Source organism: Danio aesculapii, chromosome 7, assembly GCF_903798145.1.
Source record: "Danio aesculapii chromosome 7, fDanAes4.1, whole genome shotgun sequence".
In the NCBI taxonomy this organism is placed as follows: Eukaryota; Metazoa; Chordata; class Actinopteri; order Cypriniformes; family Danionidae; genus Danio; species Danio aesculapii.
In genome coordinates, this window is record NC_079441.1 from 11,985,929 (window position 1) to 12,007,150 (window position 21,222).

Below are 21,222 nucleotides of genomic sequence, written 5' to 3' on the forward strand. Positions count from 1 at the left end.
GAAGTAATTGCGTTTATTTGTGTGCAAACTGAATTTGTTGCTTGTTGAACCTCAAATTATTATTAACAGGAAGCAAATTTTGCCATTCTTGTTTACTGTAAACAGTGAAACTTTAGAAACAAATGCTGTTCTTCGTGAAACAATGGACAACCCCATAATCGTATATGTAATAAGGGTACACTTAAACGTATTATATGCCTTTTTAATTGCATAAAAAAACATTAATTTTCTTTTATAACGGGGTAAGGAATGGTTTCCACCAGCATTGCCATGTATCACATAATAATAAAACCAGTATTAGACAGTATGTACATTTCAAGCATTTTCCATTGGTTTTCCTTGAACTGGAATAATTTAAATCAGTGTTTCTCAACCACGTTCCTGGAGGACCACCAGCTCTGCACATTTTCCTGGCTGTTTCTCAATATGCGTGCTTCAGCGTCCTTGTGTTCTTGCGTAACGTCATCATGAACTGCCAAAGTTCAGTTCCAAAACTCAAGACCTCAAGAACGGAGGACGAATGAAAGTTTCCGAATGTGTCCTTGATATCAAGGATGCGTGGATGCAGACTTGAGCACCAAACTCACTCTAGAAGTCTCAGAAGTCATTGCAACTGAATAAATGAGGTGGGAGGCACAGCATTTTATATAGATTTATTATTACATTTCAGAGATAAAATCTCAGTTTAGCGTTTCTCTAAATGAGACTGTAAGCATAAACAATAACAGGGAAATCTTCATAAAGGCATAAACACATTAGGGTGTTTATTTACTGAAATTTGTGTTAAAATCTGTTTTATTTGTATTACTAACATAAAAAAACAACTTTATTTTAATTCCATGGGACTTTTAATTATTTAATAAAAATTCAAGCTGAATGTATGTTTCAGGAGGAGACGGACAAAAATAGGAGTGTTTACGGGTAATATTTTTAACAAAATGTCCACAAATACACATGCAAACTTTTTTTTAGAAATAACTTGATATCATTTGTGGTATTATTCAATATACATGTATAAAAAACATAATAGAATAGATTTGTCTAGTCACAAAATTGTGCCCACAATTCTAGAATCACCCATGTTCATCTCCTGCTTTGTCCATTCGTAGGCTCAAGCATTGGCATATCTTTGTTTACAAATCTATATTGGGTTTACTCCCATCATATCTCCAGAATTACATTTGTTGAAAACCTGTCCCTAGCTATGGCCTTCGGTCACAGGATATTTATTTACTGTCTGTTGCTAGTCCGGACTGAGATAGGAAAAAGGGCTTTTAAATACGCAGCACCTTTTGCATTCCACAAACAAAGTTGCCGTTTAAAGAATTGATTTAACTAAATGCTTTAAAAAAGAGTGTAAATGATTTAGAGATTGAAACAGGCTTATATAGATGTTTTGAACAGTTTGTCAATGTGAGATTCATGTTAATTGTTTTTTGTTTGTTGTCTGTTAGACTCATGTGACATGTATACTGCCTAGCTTGCCCAGGACGCTCTAGTAAAAGAGATTTTGTTTTTAATCTCAAAGTGTCTTTCCTGGTAAAATAAAGGTTATAATAAAAATAATAATAAAATCTTAACGAGTTGCTGTGACAAGCTTGGTATTAAATCAACTTTCTTTTAGTTATTTTTTAAGTTTATTTTAAAGATAAGCTATATTTCAGCTCCCATTTCTTTTTCCAATGTCAGTTGTCAGGCTTTGTGATGTTCTACAGCTGTCATTCTTTCCTCAATTTATTTTTCTCTGTCAATAAAACGGAGCCCATTCAATTTAAAATGTACTTTCCTGACTAATTTAATTAGACAATACAGATCTATTTTCAATGCTAGCATGGGATTTATTTATTCATTTGTTTGTTTACCTAGTAATTAAGAGTCCTCCCTCAGCATCTGTAATTTGTGAGAATCCTGCAGTGTAATGAGAATCATCAATTTGTGTGAAGCCATTGCTCAGTCATTCTGCACACAGCAGTGATTCACCAGATTCGGACGTTTTGTTCCAGCTAATGAACCAACACAATAGATGCTGCTTTTCTCACGTTTTGGGGAACGTCATGACTTGAGGGAAAAAAAATAAATAAAATCATACTCTGAGCTCTAGTCTTTACTCAACACATTTTTTTTCGTCTTCAGGACAGCGTTATCAATCATGTTTATCAGTGAAACGGGTAGACGCCACTCAATAACATTTCCGCAGAGTGGAATGCAGAGAAAGTTTGGCTGCAATTCCAACAGTTGACCAAAGGTCATCAGCGCCGATTTATCAACCTCACAGCCATTATTGCTGGACCTTTGAGGCAAGATTGCATCATTTTCCCTGATGTAGGCTTAAGAAATAAACTGTCAGTTGTGTTCGTTTGACTTCCAATCCCAGGATAAGCAGGAGAGGGTATCATTTTTGGGGTCATCAGACCTGACAGCACCTTTTACTGGCTTCAATTTCTACCTTTAACCTCTCTGGGGAGAAGAACAGCGACACTGTGACCAACTGGAGAGTGAGGGAGCCGCGTGGAGAAATAAATTCAATTTTCTGCTCAGATAAACTCAGGTGGCCACGTTCGTTTCTGCACCGGAGTAACACACGTGTGGAGCAGAGAGAGGTCGGATCTCTGTGCTCAGACAGACAGACACACTCGCCAAACTGCTTTCGGCAGAAACATATTGTGAAATTATTACAATTTTATATTTAACTTATTTAATATGATATTAAATTATTTTGGGGTTTTCGTTAGCCATTTCTGTTTCGTGTCTGTAGCAGGAAGTTGAGGATACAAAAATACAGCATCTTTATTAAACTTAAACACAAACAGACAGTCCAAGTAGAACCATAGTTTAACTTTGAGGGCAATCCAGAGTAGTCGGGGTCACAGGCGAAGAGATTGGTACAAATGGCAAACAGCATCAACAAAAATAAGGCGAGGGTCAACAGGCACAGAAAGACTAGACAAAAGGGAAACGCTTCATAATGCTACAGGTTAACAAGACTCAGCAAAGTGTGTGTGTGTGTGTGTGTGTGTGTGTGTGTGTGTGTGTGTTAGAGGTGAATATAAAATCTAGGTAATCAGTCAGTCCATATTGAGTTACCAGTTGTGTGTGTGTAATTAGGGGGGATCATTTCACCTGTTGTTGTTTTATTATCACTCCAATATGATAGTACGGTAGTTTTTATTTATATCTTTATAATAGGGGGATCATTTCACCTGTTGTTATTTTATTATCACTCCAATATGATAGTACGGTAGTTTTTATTTATATCTTTATAATAGGGGGATCATTTCACCTGTTGTTATTTTATTATCACTCCAATATGATAGTACGGTAGTTTTTATTTATATCTTTATATTATTAAGCTCTTATGTTTACTAATTTAGTTTTAGTTTTACTATAGGTGTTACTGAATAAATAAAAATATAAAACCAAACAAAATAAGGGGAAATGGTTACTTTTTAAAGTTTAAAAAATGTTTTGCTCTGGTCACATGATCCTTCAGATGCTTTCTGATTGGCTGATTCGGTGCTCAAGAAACACTTTTTTTTTGTGCTGCTTAATGTCTTTGTGTAACCTGTCATACAAGAACAAGGGTACAATAGAACATTTTAAAGAAAGCAACTTGCACATGTATTCAAAATGTTAATGGTTTATCACATTATCGAAGTTATAATGTTAACTAAATTGAGTTTTTATTTTGATCAATACATTCTTGCAGTATGAAAGCATTTTAAAAATATATATATTTATTTTTTCTCAGCATAAACGAGTACACCCCTTACAGATCTCTTTTTTTAAATGAATTTTTTCTATAGGATGCTTTACAATGAAATATTTGTGCATATTCTCCGCGTATGCGCGGGCGCAGCCATTTGGATAATTTGTGCTTGAGACTTCCGATCTCATTCACTTCCATTCATTTTTAGACATTAAAAACAGCTCGTTTTGCTGTTTGGTGTTGCAAACTGATATTTTCTTATTATATTATTCTAGTTTGTCTGTATTGTCATGCAAACACTTGTTTTTAGAGCAAGTAGTGTGACCGTTTTCCACCGTTTATTATTCCTAGTCATTTCTCCCATAGGCAACTGAATTGGAAGTTCTAAAACAATCGCAAAAACGCACGCACTTCCGCGTTGAAGAATAAGGTCAATACATTAGATTAATCTGTACCAAAGCCAAATCTGAAAATCCAAATCTAAGATCAAAGTCTAAAAATGTGTACACCCAAGTTTATATGCTGGGGAAAAATATTAAATATAATATTTATAAACATGAAAAATCAAGAGTAACAATAAAAAATTAACATTTTGTAGTTTGCAATTTTCTTTTTTTTTTCTTCAATAACTTTGAATTGAATTGTATTGTCTTTGTTTTCCTAAAGATGTTAACCATAACCATGGTTTTAACCATTTAATAATACAGTTTTGTTTAAATGAACCAAATATGTAGTCTTTATTCACTGTGAAAAGAAAAAATATTCATCTTCAAAAGGGGTGTACTCAATTATGCTGCCGAGCACTGCATATGTAGTGTGCTCTGTGTGCGTGTAATTTAATAAAGTAACCGATAGAGAAATGTTCCTGCAATAAAAGTAAATTCACTGACATTTCAATGCAAAACCTTGGTTAAAGCAGACAGAAACTCCTGAACTGTAGGTACAGTATGTGAAAGGGCAGTATTGCGTGCATTCAGGGCATTACAATAACCAAGACAGGATGTTTTGAAGGCGTATGAGAGTTTTGGCATCTTTCATTTCTAGTACAGGACATCATGCGGTATTGAGGTGACTGCAGACTGCAGCATTGAGTCAGAGAGCTGATGTGAGCTTTCAAAGTGAAAGATTTGAGAAAGACGATCCTCACTTACAGCGAGGGAATAAATAGTGGACGCTTCATTTTTTTTTCTAGGAATAATATTTCTAAAGGAGCTGTTGACATGAAGTTTTGTTAAAAACCCAAACAATACAAACATAACAATAAAACAAAACCTAAATAAAAAATTAGTTATGTGTAATGACGATAGAATGACAAGGAGAAAGTACTAAACTACTGAAATGTATTTAAATTCTTCATATAAAAGGCTTTTTTTTTGGTGATGGCAGCTTAAAGATGCCTCTCATATGGAGAATGAAGTCACATGCATTGCTCAGTTGTTGTTTTTTTCTTTTCAACAGTGTAAAAATCTTGATGGTTCTGCAGGTCTCGTCTATCAAATCTGATCTTTATTTTGTATTCTCTATTGGATTCAAGTAAGGTGATTGGCTGGGCCATTCTACAGCTTCATTTTCTTTCTCTGAGTTTCCTCGCCTGTGTGTTGAATCATTGTCTTGCTGAAATGTCCACCCTGGTTTCATCTTCATCATCCTGCTAATGTACATGTTGGACTGACGCAGCTGATATTCATTTATAAAGAGGAAGGACAGAGGGTTGTTGAAGAACTACTGAGAGATTTCAGCTGCTGTCTGGGCTTTCACTGCCTTTCTTACACCTCCCTTTCTTCATGTGTTCAATGCTTTTTCCATGTGTCATTTCATTTTAGTACACATAACTTCATTTGTAAACTAAATTGTTTTGCTTTCTTTGAATATATTTATGGATTTCTTTCGAGTGTAAGTTTCAGGTCAGCAGCACCTTTAGAAATGTTTTCTAAGAAATATGGTGACGTGTTCAATACTTATTTCCTCCACTGTATGTGTTGATGTTCTGTTTCAGCTGAGCTCTTAATAGGAGGGAAGTGGCATCTATGCTGATCTGTTATTTCTCTTTTATTCCCTTCAGTACAACCAAGACCATCTTGACCTCAACGTGAAAGATGCCTGGAAGCAGGGTGTCACTGGACAAGGGGTCGTCGTGTCCATATTGGATGATGGCATTGAAAAAAACCACCCAGATCTGGTTCAGAACTATGTGAGTTTTGAATAAACAATCGTTACATTTGACGCTAAAAACCGAAGACAATCATTTCACTAATGTTTGTCATGTATTATCAGGACCCAGATGCTAGCTACGATGTTAATGATGGCGACCCGGACCCTCAACCTCGATACACCCAACTCAACGATAACAGGTATTGTAATCTGTACAAGACTTATTACACTCAAAAAAGACTTTTGCTTCTTGTTCAGAATACTTTTTTAAATGAGCTGAAACTACAAATTTCTTCAGATTTTTTTTGAGACAACTTAATTGTTTTGTGTTGAGGAAACAAGAAACCAAGCATTTTTTATAGTGTATAATTTATTTAAAGTGTGTGTGAAGTTGCTGAGACATTTACACTCACCGACCACTTTATTAGGTACACCTTACTAGTGTAGCGGTGGACCCCCTTTTGCCTTCAGAACTGCCTTAATCCTTTGTGGCGTAGATTCAACAAGGTACTGGAAATATTCTCAGAGATTTTGGTCCATATTGACATGATCGCATCACGCAGTTACTGCAGATTCGTCGGCTGCTTATCCATGATGCGAATCTCCCAAAGGTGCTCTGTTGGATTGAGTTCTGGTGACTGAGGAGGCCATTTGAGTACAGTGAACTCATTGTCATGTTCAAGAAACCAGTCTGAGATGATTCACGCTTTATGACACAGTGCCTTATCCTGCTGGAAGTAGCCATCAGAAGATGAGTACACTGTGGTCATAAAGGGATGGACATGGTCATCAACAATACTCAGGTAGGCTGTGGAGTTGACGCGATGCTCAATTGGTACTAATGGGGCCCAAATTGTGTCAAGAAAATATCCCCCACACCATTACACCACCACCAGCCGGAACTGTTCATACAAGGCAGGATGGATCCATGCTTTCATGTTGATGACGCAAAATTCTGACCCACCATCTGAATGTTGCAGCAGAAATTGAGACTCATCAGACCAGGCAACGTTTGTCCATCCTTCTATTGTCCAATTTTGGTGAGCCTGTGTGAGCTGTAGCCTCAGTTTACTGTTCTTAGCTGACAGAAGTGGCACCCAGTGTGGTCTTTTACTGCTGTAGCCCATCAGCCTTAAGGTTGGACGTGTTGTGTGTTCAGAGATGCTCTTCTGCACACCTCGGTTGTAGCTAGTGGTTATTTGAGTTACTGTTGCCTTTCTATCAGCTCCAAACAGTTTGACCATTCTCCTCTGACCTCTGGCATCAATAAGTGATTTTCGCCTGTAGAACTGCCGCTCACTGGATATTTTTTCTTTTCGGACCATTCTCTGTGAACCCTAGAGATGGTTGTGTATGAAAATCCCAGTAGATCAGCAGTTTCTGAAATTCTCAGACCAGCCCGTCTGGCGCCAACAACCATGCCACGTTCAAAGTCACTTAAATCACCTTTTTTCCCCATTCTGATGCTCTGTTTGTACCGCAGCAGACAAGTCTTGACCATGTCTACATGCCTAAAAGCATTGAGTTGCTGCCATGTAATTGGCTGATTAACATGCAGTTGGACAGGTGTACCTAATAAAGTGGCCGGTGAGTATATTTCAGTATGTTGATGCACTTCTAACTGAAACTGAATAATGAGTAGTGGGTGTGGCTTTCTTTTTTGCAAATCAATCCCTCGTAGCAAACTAACGGTAAGAGAGGTGTGGCTAAAAATTGTGACTGAAGCATCAAACTTATGTCAATAGAACAGTGTTTCTCAACCTTGTTCCTAGAGGACTTTTTAGTCTGTCAGACCCATTACAGGTCTTTCAGTCTCTGCTGATGATCTGAATCGGGTGTGTTTTGGTTAAGGAGACATGGAAATTTGCAGAGCTGGTGGTTTTACAGGAACGTAGCTGAGAATCACTCCATTTGTAAAACCGCCACTTCAGATGCAGAATAGAATTGTCAGAGTTTGATTGAAGATTACCAGTTGATTAACTTGCACAGATAATTTTTTTACCTATGGAATAACAGCTTGCACTAGCAAAATAAACATTGTGAAATTTGATTTACACAGACTTTTAGGGGGTTATGAGATTTTTTTAATTAATATTATTAAATGTAGTACTTCCACTGTGTAGTAGGTCCATTCATTTGATCAATTTTCCCATCCTAATGATATGTAAGTAATTAGCTGTTTTTTGCTCTATTTCGATTTCCCTCATTAGAACACACGTTTGAAGAGATGTTATATTTTATGTACAGGCCACACTGTTTTGTCATAAGGTGGCACATTCAAATCTGGTTTCATAAAAAGCTGTTTTTAGACTTGCAAGAAAGTTTTACAAGAAACCAACTCTAGGTTTCATTAGGAAAGCCAGTGATTCGTGAGGGGAGTCACAGCTCAAACTGTTATTTGTTTTTCCTCATCTTAGCCTGCTCTGTATTTTATACCTAGGCCCTGAAGCTCCTGGCATAAAACCAGCTGAAGTATGAATACTACTATACATTCACTGATGTGCTTAATGAGGCCAAAGGTTTTGCCCTGCAGCGTGGAGATGTGCGCAGGAATACACAGCCTGTAATATAGCTTGATTAGCGTTTTTACCAAAGCCCATTTCTGTTGGACTGGAGCGCCTTTTGCTAATGAGAATTTTTTTTTTTTTTTTTTTTTTTTTTTTTTTTTTTTTTTTTTTTTTTGCACGGCCAGCAAGCAAATGGTGTCATTTTCAGAAACACAATCTGCAGCTATAATTCCCTATCATCATTCATCCTCATTCATTTGTGTTGACCATTTGTGAGTTTAATAGTGTCACATATGGTCAGCCTTTCTCAGATGCAGTTTACCATGCAAATAGGTTAATAAACTGAGATAGAAGTCCGAGAACGTGTTAAAGATCTTTGATTTATTAGTGCACATTGTTACTATTAACACTGAAACAGATTAAATTGTTGTTGGTAAAGGTGTACTTTTGTATCATAATTTGGTTATTTATATATATATATATATATATATATATATATATATATATATATATATATATATATATATATATATATATATATATATATATATATATATATATATATATATATATATATATATATATATATATAAATAAATTTGTATGCATGTCCTACAGTATACAGGGTCTCGGGAGTGATGCAGCTTGTATTTCTTCTAGCCAAAAGCATATTCTTACAGTAAATGAATTTCATCTATACGGAGTGCTCTAGAGACTAGTGTGCAGGTTGTAGACGGAGGCAGTAGGCAACAGCCTTCACTGCCTGTGTTTTCTGTGTTTTGCCTTTCGCTGCTGGCAAATTAGTTTTTCTGTGATTGATGTGTTGTGAATTTTATTCTCTCCACGGATTGTGTAGGGTTGCCTTGGTAATGGCCGTCCACAAAGACAGGCCATTTTTTTAATGGCCTAGTTCATAAATCTAGAGTGTTTTAGGTTATATTCTAAAGTAACAACAATAATGGTGTGCTTTTAAAGGAGTAAGTGATCCAGCAATGAAGATGCTTTCATTTTAGGCTGTGTGTAAATCTTCAACAGTGGCAAATGCATTTAAACACTGCAGTGAGTTTTGTAATTCAGCATTCAGTGTGTGACTCGCGTGCGAAACTGAGATGATTGACACTGAAGTAACCATGGCAGCATTCTGGCATCTCACACATTTGGTATCCGCTATTTTTGAGTCGGATTAATATTACAGTGACCAGGGAGTTTAGACTGATGCACACACTTAAAGTGTTGCCAGGTCCATGTATTATAAGCATCCTCAGTCTTGTTTAGCCTTGAAGAACAGAGAGATCAATTTTATGGAGCTATTTAGGTCGGTAGGTGCAGGTCAGCATATTTTGCTTTTCTGTTAAGTAAATTAAATCAGATTTTTATTTTGGTTTATTAGCCCTCTTGGAATATCTGGCAACATAATTGCCTTTCTCAGTGATATCATGAGAAATAGAGGCACGTTATCGACTTAAATTACTGATCTGAGTATAAAGAATGAGTTTGAGCACTAAAATGTGAACTGGCAACCAAATGTATTTGCAGTGTGTTTATTGCAGTTATACAGTATCATTTCTTTACCAGCCTAATTCATTTCTAAAAGAATCTTCGCATAGATGATGATTTTGCAGCCTTAGACTTACAAGCTTCAAATAACACTGTAGAATGAGCCCATATCATCCTTGAGTGCTGTATTTCAGCTAAGCCTGGAGTCAAACCAGACAACAAAGTACCTAACTCACCCAGATCCAGATCAACTCAATAGTTGACTTACAATTTTAAGTTGTCACGTTTAATTAAAAAAATGTTTTTTTTTTTTACAGTGTACAGAAGATTATCAGTAGATGTGTCCCAAATGGCACACTATGCATTTATGCACTTACACATTCAACAGTATAGTATACTGTATGTATGTAGTGTTGTCCCAATGGAACATTTTTTACTAAGCGGAAATTCAAACCGTTTCCCTGATGACGTTTGACTGTTGCCAAATTAGTGATATAAATGACCAGACTACCAAATAATACCTGCCATGAATATAACCACATTCACAATCAGGAGGCGCTATAATCCCTCTCGTAGGAGAATTTTGCTTTCACAATCCAAAATAAAGTAATCCAACATCAGTGCCCGAAAGCTCCGCCCCTTTCGCAATATGAGCAAAGCAGCGGCCGTTGAGTGTCCAACTTTCCACACTTGCCTCATCTGGGTATTTAAAGTGCACTTATTCTTTTGAGAGTTTTTCGTGCGAATGCACTGCTTACACTATTTATACTACAAAATAGCGTAGGAAACTGCATAAGTATGTAATTTGAGACCCCCTTCTGTCTTTTTGTTTTATTTGAACTGCAGTGCGCTTTGTCTTTCGGTTTTATCACACTAAATACATTTTGAGCTTCTGTTTTAATGCTGCTCTGTGCAGTCTAATAAAACAGTCAACATATTAAAGCGTCTTTGGAGTTTCCTATAAAACCCAAACTGTAAAATGAGGTTGTGTGATGTTGATGGCATGAACACACAGCACACACTCGTGCCTCACTACTTATTTCTCTCAATTTAAACATTCTTCGAGACATTTGGGATCATGTTTTTGCACAAGTCAGCAAAATATGTAACTGCTCTAGTGGTTGTGGGATGTTTGAATGCAAAAATTGTACATCTATGACCCCAAACTCGAACTGTTGTGCAAACGTCTATCTATTCGTCATTTCAAGATAAGATCCCAGCCTGTGGTCAATATTTCGAGTGAAGATTTTCTCATCTTTGTTCATCTAAACTGAATCCGTCCACTCGACATTTACAAAACAACACTTTACAGTTGAAATTTTAAAATCATTAAAGAAAACTGCTTTTAAAATTATATTTTCATTATATTATTTTCAGCCAAGAATGTGATTTAAGTTTAGCTCATTTCTGAGAATTTCTTACATTTAAATTAAATCATAAATGTACACTGCCTGGCAAAAGTCTTGTCGCCTATCCAAGTTTTAGGAACAAAAAATAATAACCTAACTTCTAGTTGATCATTTGGTATCAGAAGTGGCTTATATGAAAGGCAAAAGCCTCTAGATTACTCTTATTTTACCAAAATAAAATATAATCATGCCTTGATTTTTTTTTTATTATTTAATTAGGACAGTAAGGTCTGACTTTGCAAACACAAAAGTCTTGTCACTTAACAGAAATAATGTCCAGTATAGAATATAAAGTCATGCTGCAGTTGAAAAACACTTTAAAATTGTGTATGACTCCCATGAGCTTGGAGGACTGCATCCATACATCTCTGCAGTAACTCAAATCACTTATTAATAAAGTCATCTGGAATGGCAAAGAAAGTGTTCTTGCAGGACTCCCGGAGTTCATCTTTGGATTCACTTTCAATGCCTCCTCCTTCATCTTACCCCAGACATGCTCAAGAATGTTCTTGTCTGGTGACTGGGCTGGCCATTCTTTGCTTTCAGGAACTTTGATGTGGAGGCTGGAGCATGAGAAGAAGCGCTATCCTGCTGAAGAATTTGCCCTCTCCTGTGGTTTGTAATGTAATGGGCAGCACAAATGTCTTGATACCTCAGGCTGTTGATGTTTCCATCCACTCTGCAGATCTCTCACACACCCCTTTACTGAATGTAACCCCAAACCATGATTTTTCCTTCACCAAACTTGACTGATTTCTATAAGAATCTTGGGTGAATTCGGGTTCCGATAGATCTTCTGCAGTATTTATGATTGGGATGCAGTTCAACACATGGTTCATCTGGAAAATCTACCTTCTGCCACTTTTCCAAATGATCAACTAAAAGTCAAGTTATTATTTGTTGCTCTTACAACTGGGATCGATGAAAAGACTTTTGTCAGATAGTGTATATTTTTTTAAAGCAGCTAGTTTTCTGATAAATAGTGCTGTTTATAAGTTTTGTTGGTGTATAAACTGTGCATGAAGTTATTTTGTATTTAAAAACATGAACAAACAATGAACAATGCGTTTATTACAGTATTTGTTGACCGTCACGGCTGAACTCTCCATTGTCATCTAATGAAGAGCTGATCTCTGCCCTGTCCTTATTTCACTTTGGGATTTCCACTTTTTGTCGGGACACCAGCCAAAGAGCCGTTTTTATCTTGAGGTTAACCATGATTGGTGCTGACAGGCAGAAAAGCGTATAGTTACGAGTGGGTTGAAATCAAAGGTCTTGGGCTGAATGACACAGCTTTGTAGTTTTTTCAAGGGGCCATCCCGCGCTCTCCTAATGCAAGAACCCCACTGCTTTTGACTCCTATAATGGGCACTGATAAAACAACATCTTTGCCGCTGGATAAAATGCGATCAAGTTTGACTTTTAAAACATTTCCGAAATGATTTCGCCGAAGCAGAAACACTCTCCTACTTATTATAAAACATTAAAGATCAGTTAAAATGTCACTCTCTCTGATAATGTGGAGACAGCAGGAGACACATTAGTAGCTGGAGATCAATAGCATTGGCAGTTTCGCTCGTCCCGCGTGTTATATAGCTGCCATGTTTTTATCTGACCCCTGCTGTGAAATTTCCCCATCATCTTACCAGCTCTTTTTGTCACCTTATTCCTCTTTGTTCTAGCACGCTGTGCTCCAGATCTAGATGTAGTTCTTGCAGTTTATACCGCAGGAACCACAGTGCTGGTTTCAGGCTTGCAACAGTAGCAGTGAAACTTCTGTAACACTTTCAGTTCAGAAGCACGCAGTAACCGACCTTGTGTGTTTGTGTATAAAATAAAAACAGTATGGCCTATTTAAACACAAAACAAAACTGATTGTTAGTTATGGCTTTGTTTGTGCCTTTTAAAATCATTAATAAAGCAAGAAGGCAAATATTGCTAAATTGGAAATCCTCATGTGCCCCTGCAAATTAGTTGTTTTACATTTGGAAAAAATTAAATACTTCATTAGGAACTCATTCATTCATTTTCTTTTCGGCTTAGTTCCTTTATTATTCTGGGGTTGCCACAGCAGAATGAACTGCTGCATGTGAGATATCAAGGGTGTATGTGTGCATGTGAGAGACTATGGGTGTTTCCCAGTACTGAGTTGTGGCTAAAAGGTCATCCGCTGCGTAAAACATATGCTGGATAAGTTGGCAGTTCATTCTGCTGTGGTGACCCCTGATGAATAAAGGGACTAAGCCGAAGGAAAATAAATAAATCAATGAAAAATTTGCATATTTTTTTTCCTATTTTTTGTTTGTGGGGTCAATTTTGGTTGAGATAAGGGTAATGCTATAGTTGTTTACATAACTGTATTTATTTATTATTATTATTATTATTATTATTCATATTATTATTATTTTTACTATAATTACTATTATTATTATCATTAGATTGTAAAAAAAACTTCCTGGTTGCTTGAACTGACTTAAAAAAGCTCGCGTAACTTATAAAATTAAATTAGAACATGATTAATATTATATATTTTTTTAATGTAATTATTTTTAGGTTTTTTTTAACCTTTAATGGATAGAATAGTGCAGAGAACTGACAGGAAATAGTTGGGAGCAGAGAGAGGGGAAGGGTCTGCAATGGACCTCCAGCCGGTAATCGAGCCCCATGGTGCTATATGTCGACGTATATAACCACTAGGCTAAAATAGATTATAATTAATTATGATTTAGTTATTTTGTGCTGATTATTTTAAAGATAAATATACAGGGTGTTTGCTGGGTCTTTTGTCTTTTAATGTCTTAAATTTAGAAAACTACATTTAGGCCTTAAAGTCTTAAATTCACTGAAATATTGTGCTGTAGCTCTTTTAAATGGGTCGTAATGTTTCTTTGTCCATGAAAATCTAGGCAATCAGGCCAATACCCATCCAATCCGCAACAATCAGTCTCAGCAAAACTTTTAAACAAAAAACAGTATGGTTTAATATCTTCCTTGCAAAAAAACAAACGAAAAAACATTTGTTTAAAAGCTCTCCACGTGTTTATATCTTTATAACTGTAATAATAATAAAAAAACAGAAACTTCGATGGAGAAAATACATGTATATTAACACTCCGTGTTAAATATGTAGGTAAAAAAATAACTGTTTTTATTTTATTTATTTAAGAAAAATCTTTTCCATTGACCCAACCAGGCCATTAGAAAAAAAATCTTACTATTTAGTCCTATACAAGTCTGAAATTGCACTCACTGGTCTTAAAAAGGTCTCAAAGTCTTAAATTTGATTTGACTTGAAGCTGCAGAGACCCTGATGTATTAGGGCAGATTTCCAGTCATGTAGTTTCATTCATAAAATTTGGTTATCAATCGTTATTTGAGAAATATTACAAAAATAAATGCAAGTTAACTATTCATACTTGTTACTCAATACAAATAAATATGTAGATCGATATTGATAATTCTAGATTGCTTTGTTCTAGATATGTTTGGCTGTTAATTTAGGGAAAATTATATATTTTTAATTATGCCTTTAATTTGTCTTTGTGCTGAATATTTAGTGTTTGTGTAGTCTGATTTATGTAAAGCTGAGAAGTTATTTGATACGCTATTGTCAAATAATATCTTCCAAGGATGACACATATTGACATTTCCTTCATCCCGCAGCCCTGTTGTTTGTATAGTGTGCATTTGGGTGTGCTTTTCTCCATGTCGGATCTGTTTTTTCTGTAAAACATCCGTTTACCAGAGCTTCAACAATACTCTGTTGTGCTGTAAAGTGACTAAATAATGCATTGCGCGTTTAGAATTTTTAAGTGCGTTTTTCTACGGAAGTGGGGCAGGTTGAGTCAGCATGGTGTTTAGAAGAAACTCAAGCTGCGGCGAGAAACATTGAAGCCACAAGAAATCATTTCTGCTCAAGCTTTCTTTTCTCAACAGTACTTTCTCTAAAACAGTATAAATACACACATTACATTACACAACAGTTATTAAATTCAGTTTAGTTTATTAGGTAATTAGATAAAACTATTAGCTAAAAAAATTATTAATTGCTAAAATTAAAAACAGATTACTGCATTTTCTTTGAAGGAAGTGAGGGGCATTTACATGACATCAGCCAAAAAAACGTGTGTTTTTTTTATGCGTTTTTAAAATTTTTTTAATTTTTTTTTTTTATATTTGTCTATGAACCTATGTTCACTTAGAAATGGTTATATTCTTTTTAAAGCAGGGTTTACTCATTTATGCCGAGTACTGTACATGTTTAGTGGAGTGTAGATTAAAGGCAAGCGTAAACAAGCATACACAACAAAGGCAAATGCTAGTGGTGTTGTTGCTTGACTTTACTAACACTTCATCTGCAAAAGTCTGGATTTACTTACACTTGCTTTACAAACAAAAGTGGAGATGCAGCTTACACCCACTGCAAATTATACATGGACATAGTCAAGCTGCTTATGAAACATTGTCACTTTTCCTAAATCCTAACAAGGTGATGGTGGCAAATGCGTGCAGTATTGCGTTATTGGTCATTTTTTGCACATACACTACATGACAAAAGTCTTGTCGTCAATCTCAGTTGTAAGAGCAACAAATAGTAACTTTACTTCTAGTTGATCTTTTGGAAAAGTGACAGAAGGTAGATTTTTTTTTTCTGATAAATCATCTGTTGAGCTGCATCCCAATCATCACAAATACTGGAGAAGATCTATTAGAACCAGCATGGACCCAAGATTCACACAGAATTCAGTCAAGTTTGGTGAAGGAAACATCATGGTTTGGGGTTACATTCAGGATGGGGGCGTGCGAGAGATCTGTAGAGTTGCAACATTAACTGCCTGAGGTATGAAGACATTTGTGCTGCCTATTACATTACAAACCACAGGGCAAATTCTTCAGCAGGATAGCGCTTCTTCTCATACTTCAGCCTCCACAACAAAGTTCCTGAAAGCAAAAAAGGTCAAGGTGCTCCAGCATTGGCCAGCCCTGTTACCAGCCATTAACATTATTGAGCATGTCCGGGATAAGATGGAGGAATTCAAGATGAATCCCAAGAATCTTGATGAACTCTGGGAGTCCTGCAAGAACGCTTTCTTTGCCATTTCAGATACAAAATGATCAACTAGAAGTCAAGCTATTATATGTTGTTCTTAAAACTTGGAGAGGCGACAAGACTTTTATCAGGTAGTGTATATGTAAATGCTAATTTTTTATTTATTTTTATTTTTTGAAAATGTTGTAATTGTAGTTTTTTTGCTATATCTTTGTCATGTAAACATATCCCATTGAGGCTTATTCCACCAAATATTACTTAAACTCTTCCAATGTGTCTAAAATTGTATAATGCCATGTTTATATACATATTTAGATACATTGGAGTTGGGGTGGGCGGTACACCGGTGTCATAGTCATCACCGGTGTGACATTGCGCCATGACATGGATTTTCTAATACCGTCAATACCGTAATAAATCAATTATGCGCCTTGAACAGCTGCATTTACATCTATAATAGCTAATTCTAAATAATAAGGCATTCAATTTTCTTCAAACGTTAAGTTGTGGTCCTTATACTACAGGGCTCGAAATTGCAACCATTTTGGTCGCATGAGCGCCCGAAATTTAATCTATGCGCCCTCATAATATATTTGGGAGCATTTGTGTGTCTGAATATAATGGTTGTAGTGCAATCTGATTAGATTTTCTCTAAAAACTTGCTGAATCGCTCTACCCTGCTGCTGTATTGGTTCATATTAGCTGTCAGTCACTCAACACTTCCCGCTGTCAGATAACAGGGAGCTTTTGTTACTGCAGGAAATGCAAACGGCTGAAGACTGAAAAGTGCACAGGTTTGCAAACCTCACCTAAAGTTATAATAATAATAATGGCGCAGATGACAGCGATCATGACATGAGGTAAATGTTGATCCGCCAGCTGAGATCAATCGAGTGTTTTCGGAGAAGGTGCCCGAATCTCGATGCGTTGCATTCACCGCGTGTTCAGCGCAAATGTCCGCTAAATATAAAATCTAACACTGTACACATCATCGCCAAAGAAACTCACCTTTACTAAGTTTACACTGAAACTACGGCTCATAACAAAGAGCGGAATTGCGCCGGTGGTCATCATGAGAATCCTGCTCTGTCTGCTCATAAATTGGTGCGGCTGACTCGCCTGCTTTATTCCACCAACACAGAGAAATGAAGATCAGCTCATAACGAGACTGAGCATTTAAAATGACCCAAACCAAAACTTTTAAAGAGCTATAGAAGTGAGACTTTCTTTTGTCCGTTCTTCCTTGAGATGTTTTTTATTTTGCTATTGAAAGTAATACCATGATATTATACCGTCACCATTCAAAAGATGAAAAATACTGTGATATTAATTTTAGGTCATATCGCCCACCCCTACATTGGAGGAGTTTTTTTTGTGCTCTAACTGAAAACATTTTTATTTAAAATTGGGAATCCGTGTCATCAGTAGTTCACAGAATGAATTAACTTAATCGCAAAAACTAATCATAAATACAATAGAAACTGATTCATGTGGATTTTTCATAGCTACATATACTGTATATGCTTGTTACTTTAAATCTAATTACATTCTGCTGCCTGCAGATTGTCTAATCACCTCTTTATAAATACAGGTGGAATTAAATGTTAGCGTAATTAAATGTTGTTTAATTAATTAATTTGCCTATCTTGTTCTGTAGATATCTCTATCAGCAGACTGTGCCAAGCACTGTTATACATTAATCACTCGCATGCGCACGTTCTGTATTAAACCTTCCCATATGTTTCAAACAAACAAACAATTCCACTTGGCTTTGATTCACCTGCAGATTGTGAATCTCCAGCATTCTTCTGCACTCGAAACTCTTCAGCAGTGAATTATAGCAGAGATGAACATGCATTAGAAATCATATCTTTTACAGATCGCCGTCCGCAGCGGTGCAGTGCTTTATGGGCGTTTGGCACGGCTATAGAGAGCGGCTGTAATCTGAGCGAGATCAGCTCGAGACGTGTGCTGATAAAACATCAGAGGTTACCATAACACATCGTGTTGTTTGGCGTGTTAAAATTGCACATCTGGAAATGCCTTTTGTTCAGGCCAAGGCAGGATGAAGTATTCCCCCTGTACACACAGTTCCCACAGTTAATATGTTTGTGCTAGCCAGTCAAGTGAGTTTTGCTTAGCAGCCGCTCGAAACAGGCCCCGTATATTTCCCTGTCCCGTCATTGTTAATTCATCAGGCGCAATATGAGAGAGAAGACAGAAATATGTGCTGTGAAGTCGAGCAGAACGACTCTGCTCTTCCATAAAATCATAACTGGAAGAGGCAAGTGAGCCTTCAGCTGAAGATTCTGCTTGATGCTCTCAGGACTTTCCCATACTGACGCGCTTCCCTGGATTGATTCGCATGAGATTTCCATAAAGCAGCTGGAATACTGCCTAATCCAATTGGAAGATGCTTATGAATACATCTGTATTGAATGTATTAACACTGGGTGTAAAACAGCGGTCTGCTAATTCAAGCAGAACATGCCGATCTTTCAGCAGGAAACATTTATGATCATTTTAATGTGATATCCTGCTATATTGTGTTACATTCGCTACTGTTAATCTCTTATTTACATGGTGTATAATGGTGCTTAAATGTTGATCAATGGTGAGGGTTGTAGCTAAGAATTTGCTTTGGTTTAGTTGCTGAGCACATTTTTGTGAGGAATTCTGGTCCGTTTTCAGCTCTTTTTATTTTTATTTATTTATATATTTATATATTTGTTTATTCTTTAGAACTTTAATATGTCAGAGGCAAGAAATATATTTAAAAGGAATTTTGTACATGAGACATTATCATTTACTCACCAGCATTCCTTAAGCCTTCATTCATTAATTTTCTTTTCGGCTTTGCCCCTTTATTAATTAGGGGTCGCCACAGTGGAATGAACCGCCAACTTATCAAGCATATGTCTTGCGCAGCGGATACCCTTCCAGCTGCAACCCACCACTGGGAAACACCCACACACTCGATCTCACTCACTCACCACAACTAATCAAACTTACCCAATTCACCTATAGCGCATGTCCTTGAACTGTAAGGGAAACCGGAGCACCCGGAGGAAACCCACGCAAACACGGGAAGAACATGCAAACTCCACACAGAAATGTCAACTGACCCAGCTGGGACTCGAACCAGTGACCCTCTTGCTATAAGGTGACAGTGCTAACCACTGAGCAATCTTGTCGCCCCTTATTAAGTCTTAACTTTTATTAACTCTTATATCTCTTATTAACACTGTATAATGGTGTTTAAATAATGAACTATGGCTGTGGATGTAGCTAAGAAAGAAAAGTATGTTTACTCACCAGTAGGGCAGCACAATGTCGTTTGAGCATCGATATTGCAGTGTGTGTATCCACAAAAAATCATATAGCAGGATTGGATTGTTTATTAAAGATAAAAACATTATGAAATATTATAACTTTTAAATAGTTAATACAATGATAAACATGTTATTTCACATTTGATTGTTTAATTTGTTCCTGAATACTGTTAGACTATCGTTAGAAACCTTAAAGCACTGTTTATTTAACTTTTATCTTTGCTCTGTTGTATTTACATATGCTTGTCATTTATTATTATTTATGCGAACACACTACATAGAAAATATTGGATTGTCCCAATCTAAATGAATGAAATCTTTCCAAATGGCTATTCAAATCATCTGGTGAACTTATATTCACATCGCAATATATATCGCAGAAAAAAAAAATTATAATAAAAAAAAATATATAAGATAGATAGATAGATAGATAGATAGATGTGAAAATTTTTAAGGAACATCAGTCATTTAAACATTTAAAATGTTTTCATTTTATTTAGAGATAGGCAGCAACAAACTCCACATGCCATTAAAATGAATGGGTTTCATAGCACACTGCTTTCCATGTCTTGTGTGAAACTCACTTGTTACATCCTTTGCCATAGTGTTTTTTTTTTTTTTTTTGTAAGTGTGTGTTTGAGTTCTACTGTACTAGGTTGTTCTTTCTCTATTAGTGGTTGTTCTTCATTTTTTTCCTCTCCTTTAACCACACAGTGACTATAGGGAGAAAGAAACCAGCCTGCTGAAGGCTGCTGGATGGTGCGGTACAGAATAGACTTTTTTTCGGCTCAGTTTTTTTTTTTTTTTTTTTTTGGTCTGTTTTTCTCTGTCAACCGAATACTGAAAATGCCAATTTCGGCAGAAAAAAAGATTTAGCTGCCATATACAGAGCATCCCTACCGCTAGTTAAGACAACAGGTCAACATTATGCATATCTGTGAAGGAAGCAAATACTAGAATTTTATTTTTTTTACTTATTACACCCAGTTCAGAATTGCTTTCTTCTTTTGGGAGACGTTAAGTCATATTTATCATGCACTTTTGAGCTTAACAGCCCGGTTACATCCACAAACTACTCTATTACACACTACATGAAAGGTATTACCTGAAATTCCATAATAAGACAATTTAATGCACAAAATAACAATTCTCCTAGGTTGCTTTATCAAAATATTATTGTTATGTACTGTATGTTTGGACAATTAAAGGGATAGTTCATCCAAACATGAACATTTACAGTTAATTTTTACACACCCCAAGCCATTAAAGATGTAGGTGACTTTATGAAGCAAAACCATCATCCTTTGTACATTTTTAGTAGCTTTAATCCACAGTCGAGTAGTAGTGAGCATATGCATGTCTAAAGTCACTTAATGATAGTCTGAGGAGTAGATTAACTGTAAAAATCAGTTTTTAGATAAACTATGCCTTTTATATTCATTTATTTATTTATTTTGCATAAACTATGGCTTTAATGTCAAAACATGGTTTACTCCTAACATCTGGTTTCTTTTTTGCACATTTGAAACTACAAACAGAGCCTTGCATGCAAAGGCTGTTTCAAATGTAC

At 36.2% G+C, this 21,222-nt stretch overlaps 1 protein-coding gene across 1 annotated transcript in view; it reads left to right on the plus strand.

Annotated features, from left to right (window-relative positions):
* Nucleotides 1-21,222, plus strand: part of furina (furin (paired basic amino acid cleaving enzyme) a) — a 194,600-nt gene that overhangs the window by 105,038 nt on the left and 68,340 nt on the right. The window contains exons 5-6 of the mRNA XM_056461050.1: nt 5,769-5,897; nt 5,981-6,057. Of these exons, the coding sequence (XP_056317025.1) occupies nt 5,769-5,897; nt 5,981-6,057 (206 nt within the window). The remainder of the gene's footprint in view (nt 1-5,768; nt 5,898-5,980; nt 6,058-21,222) is intronic.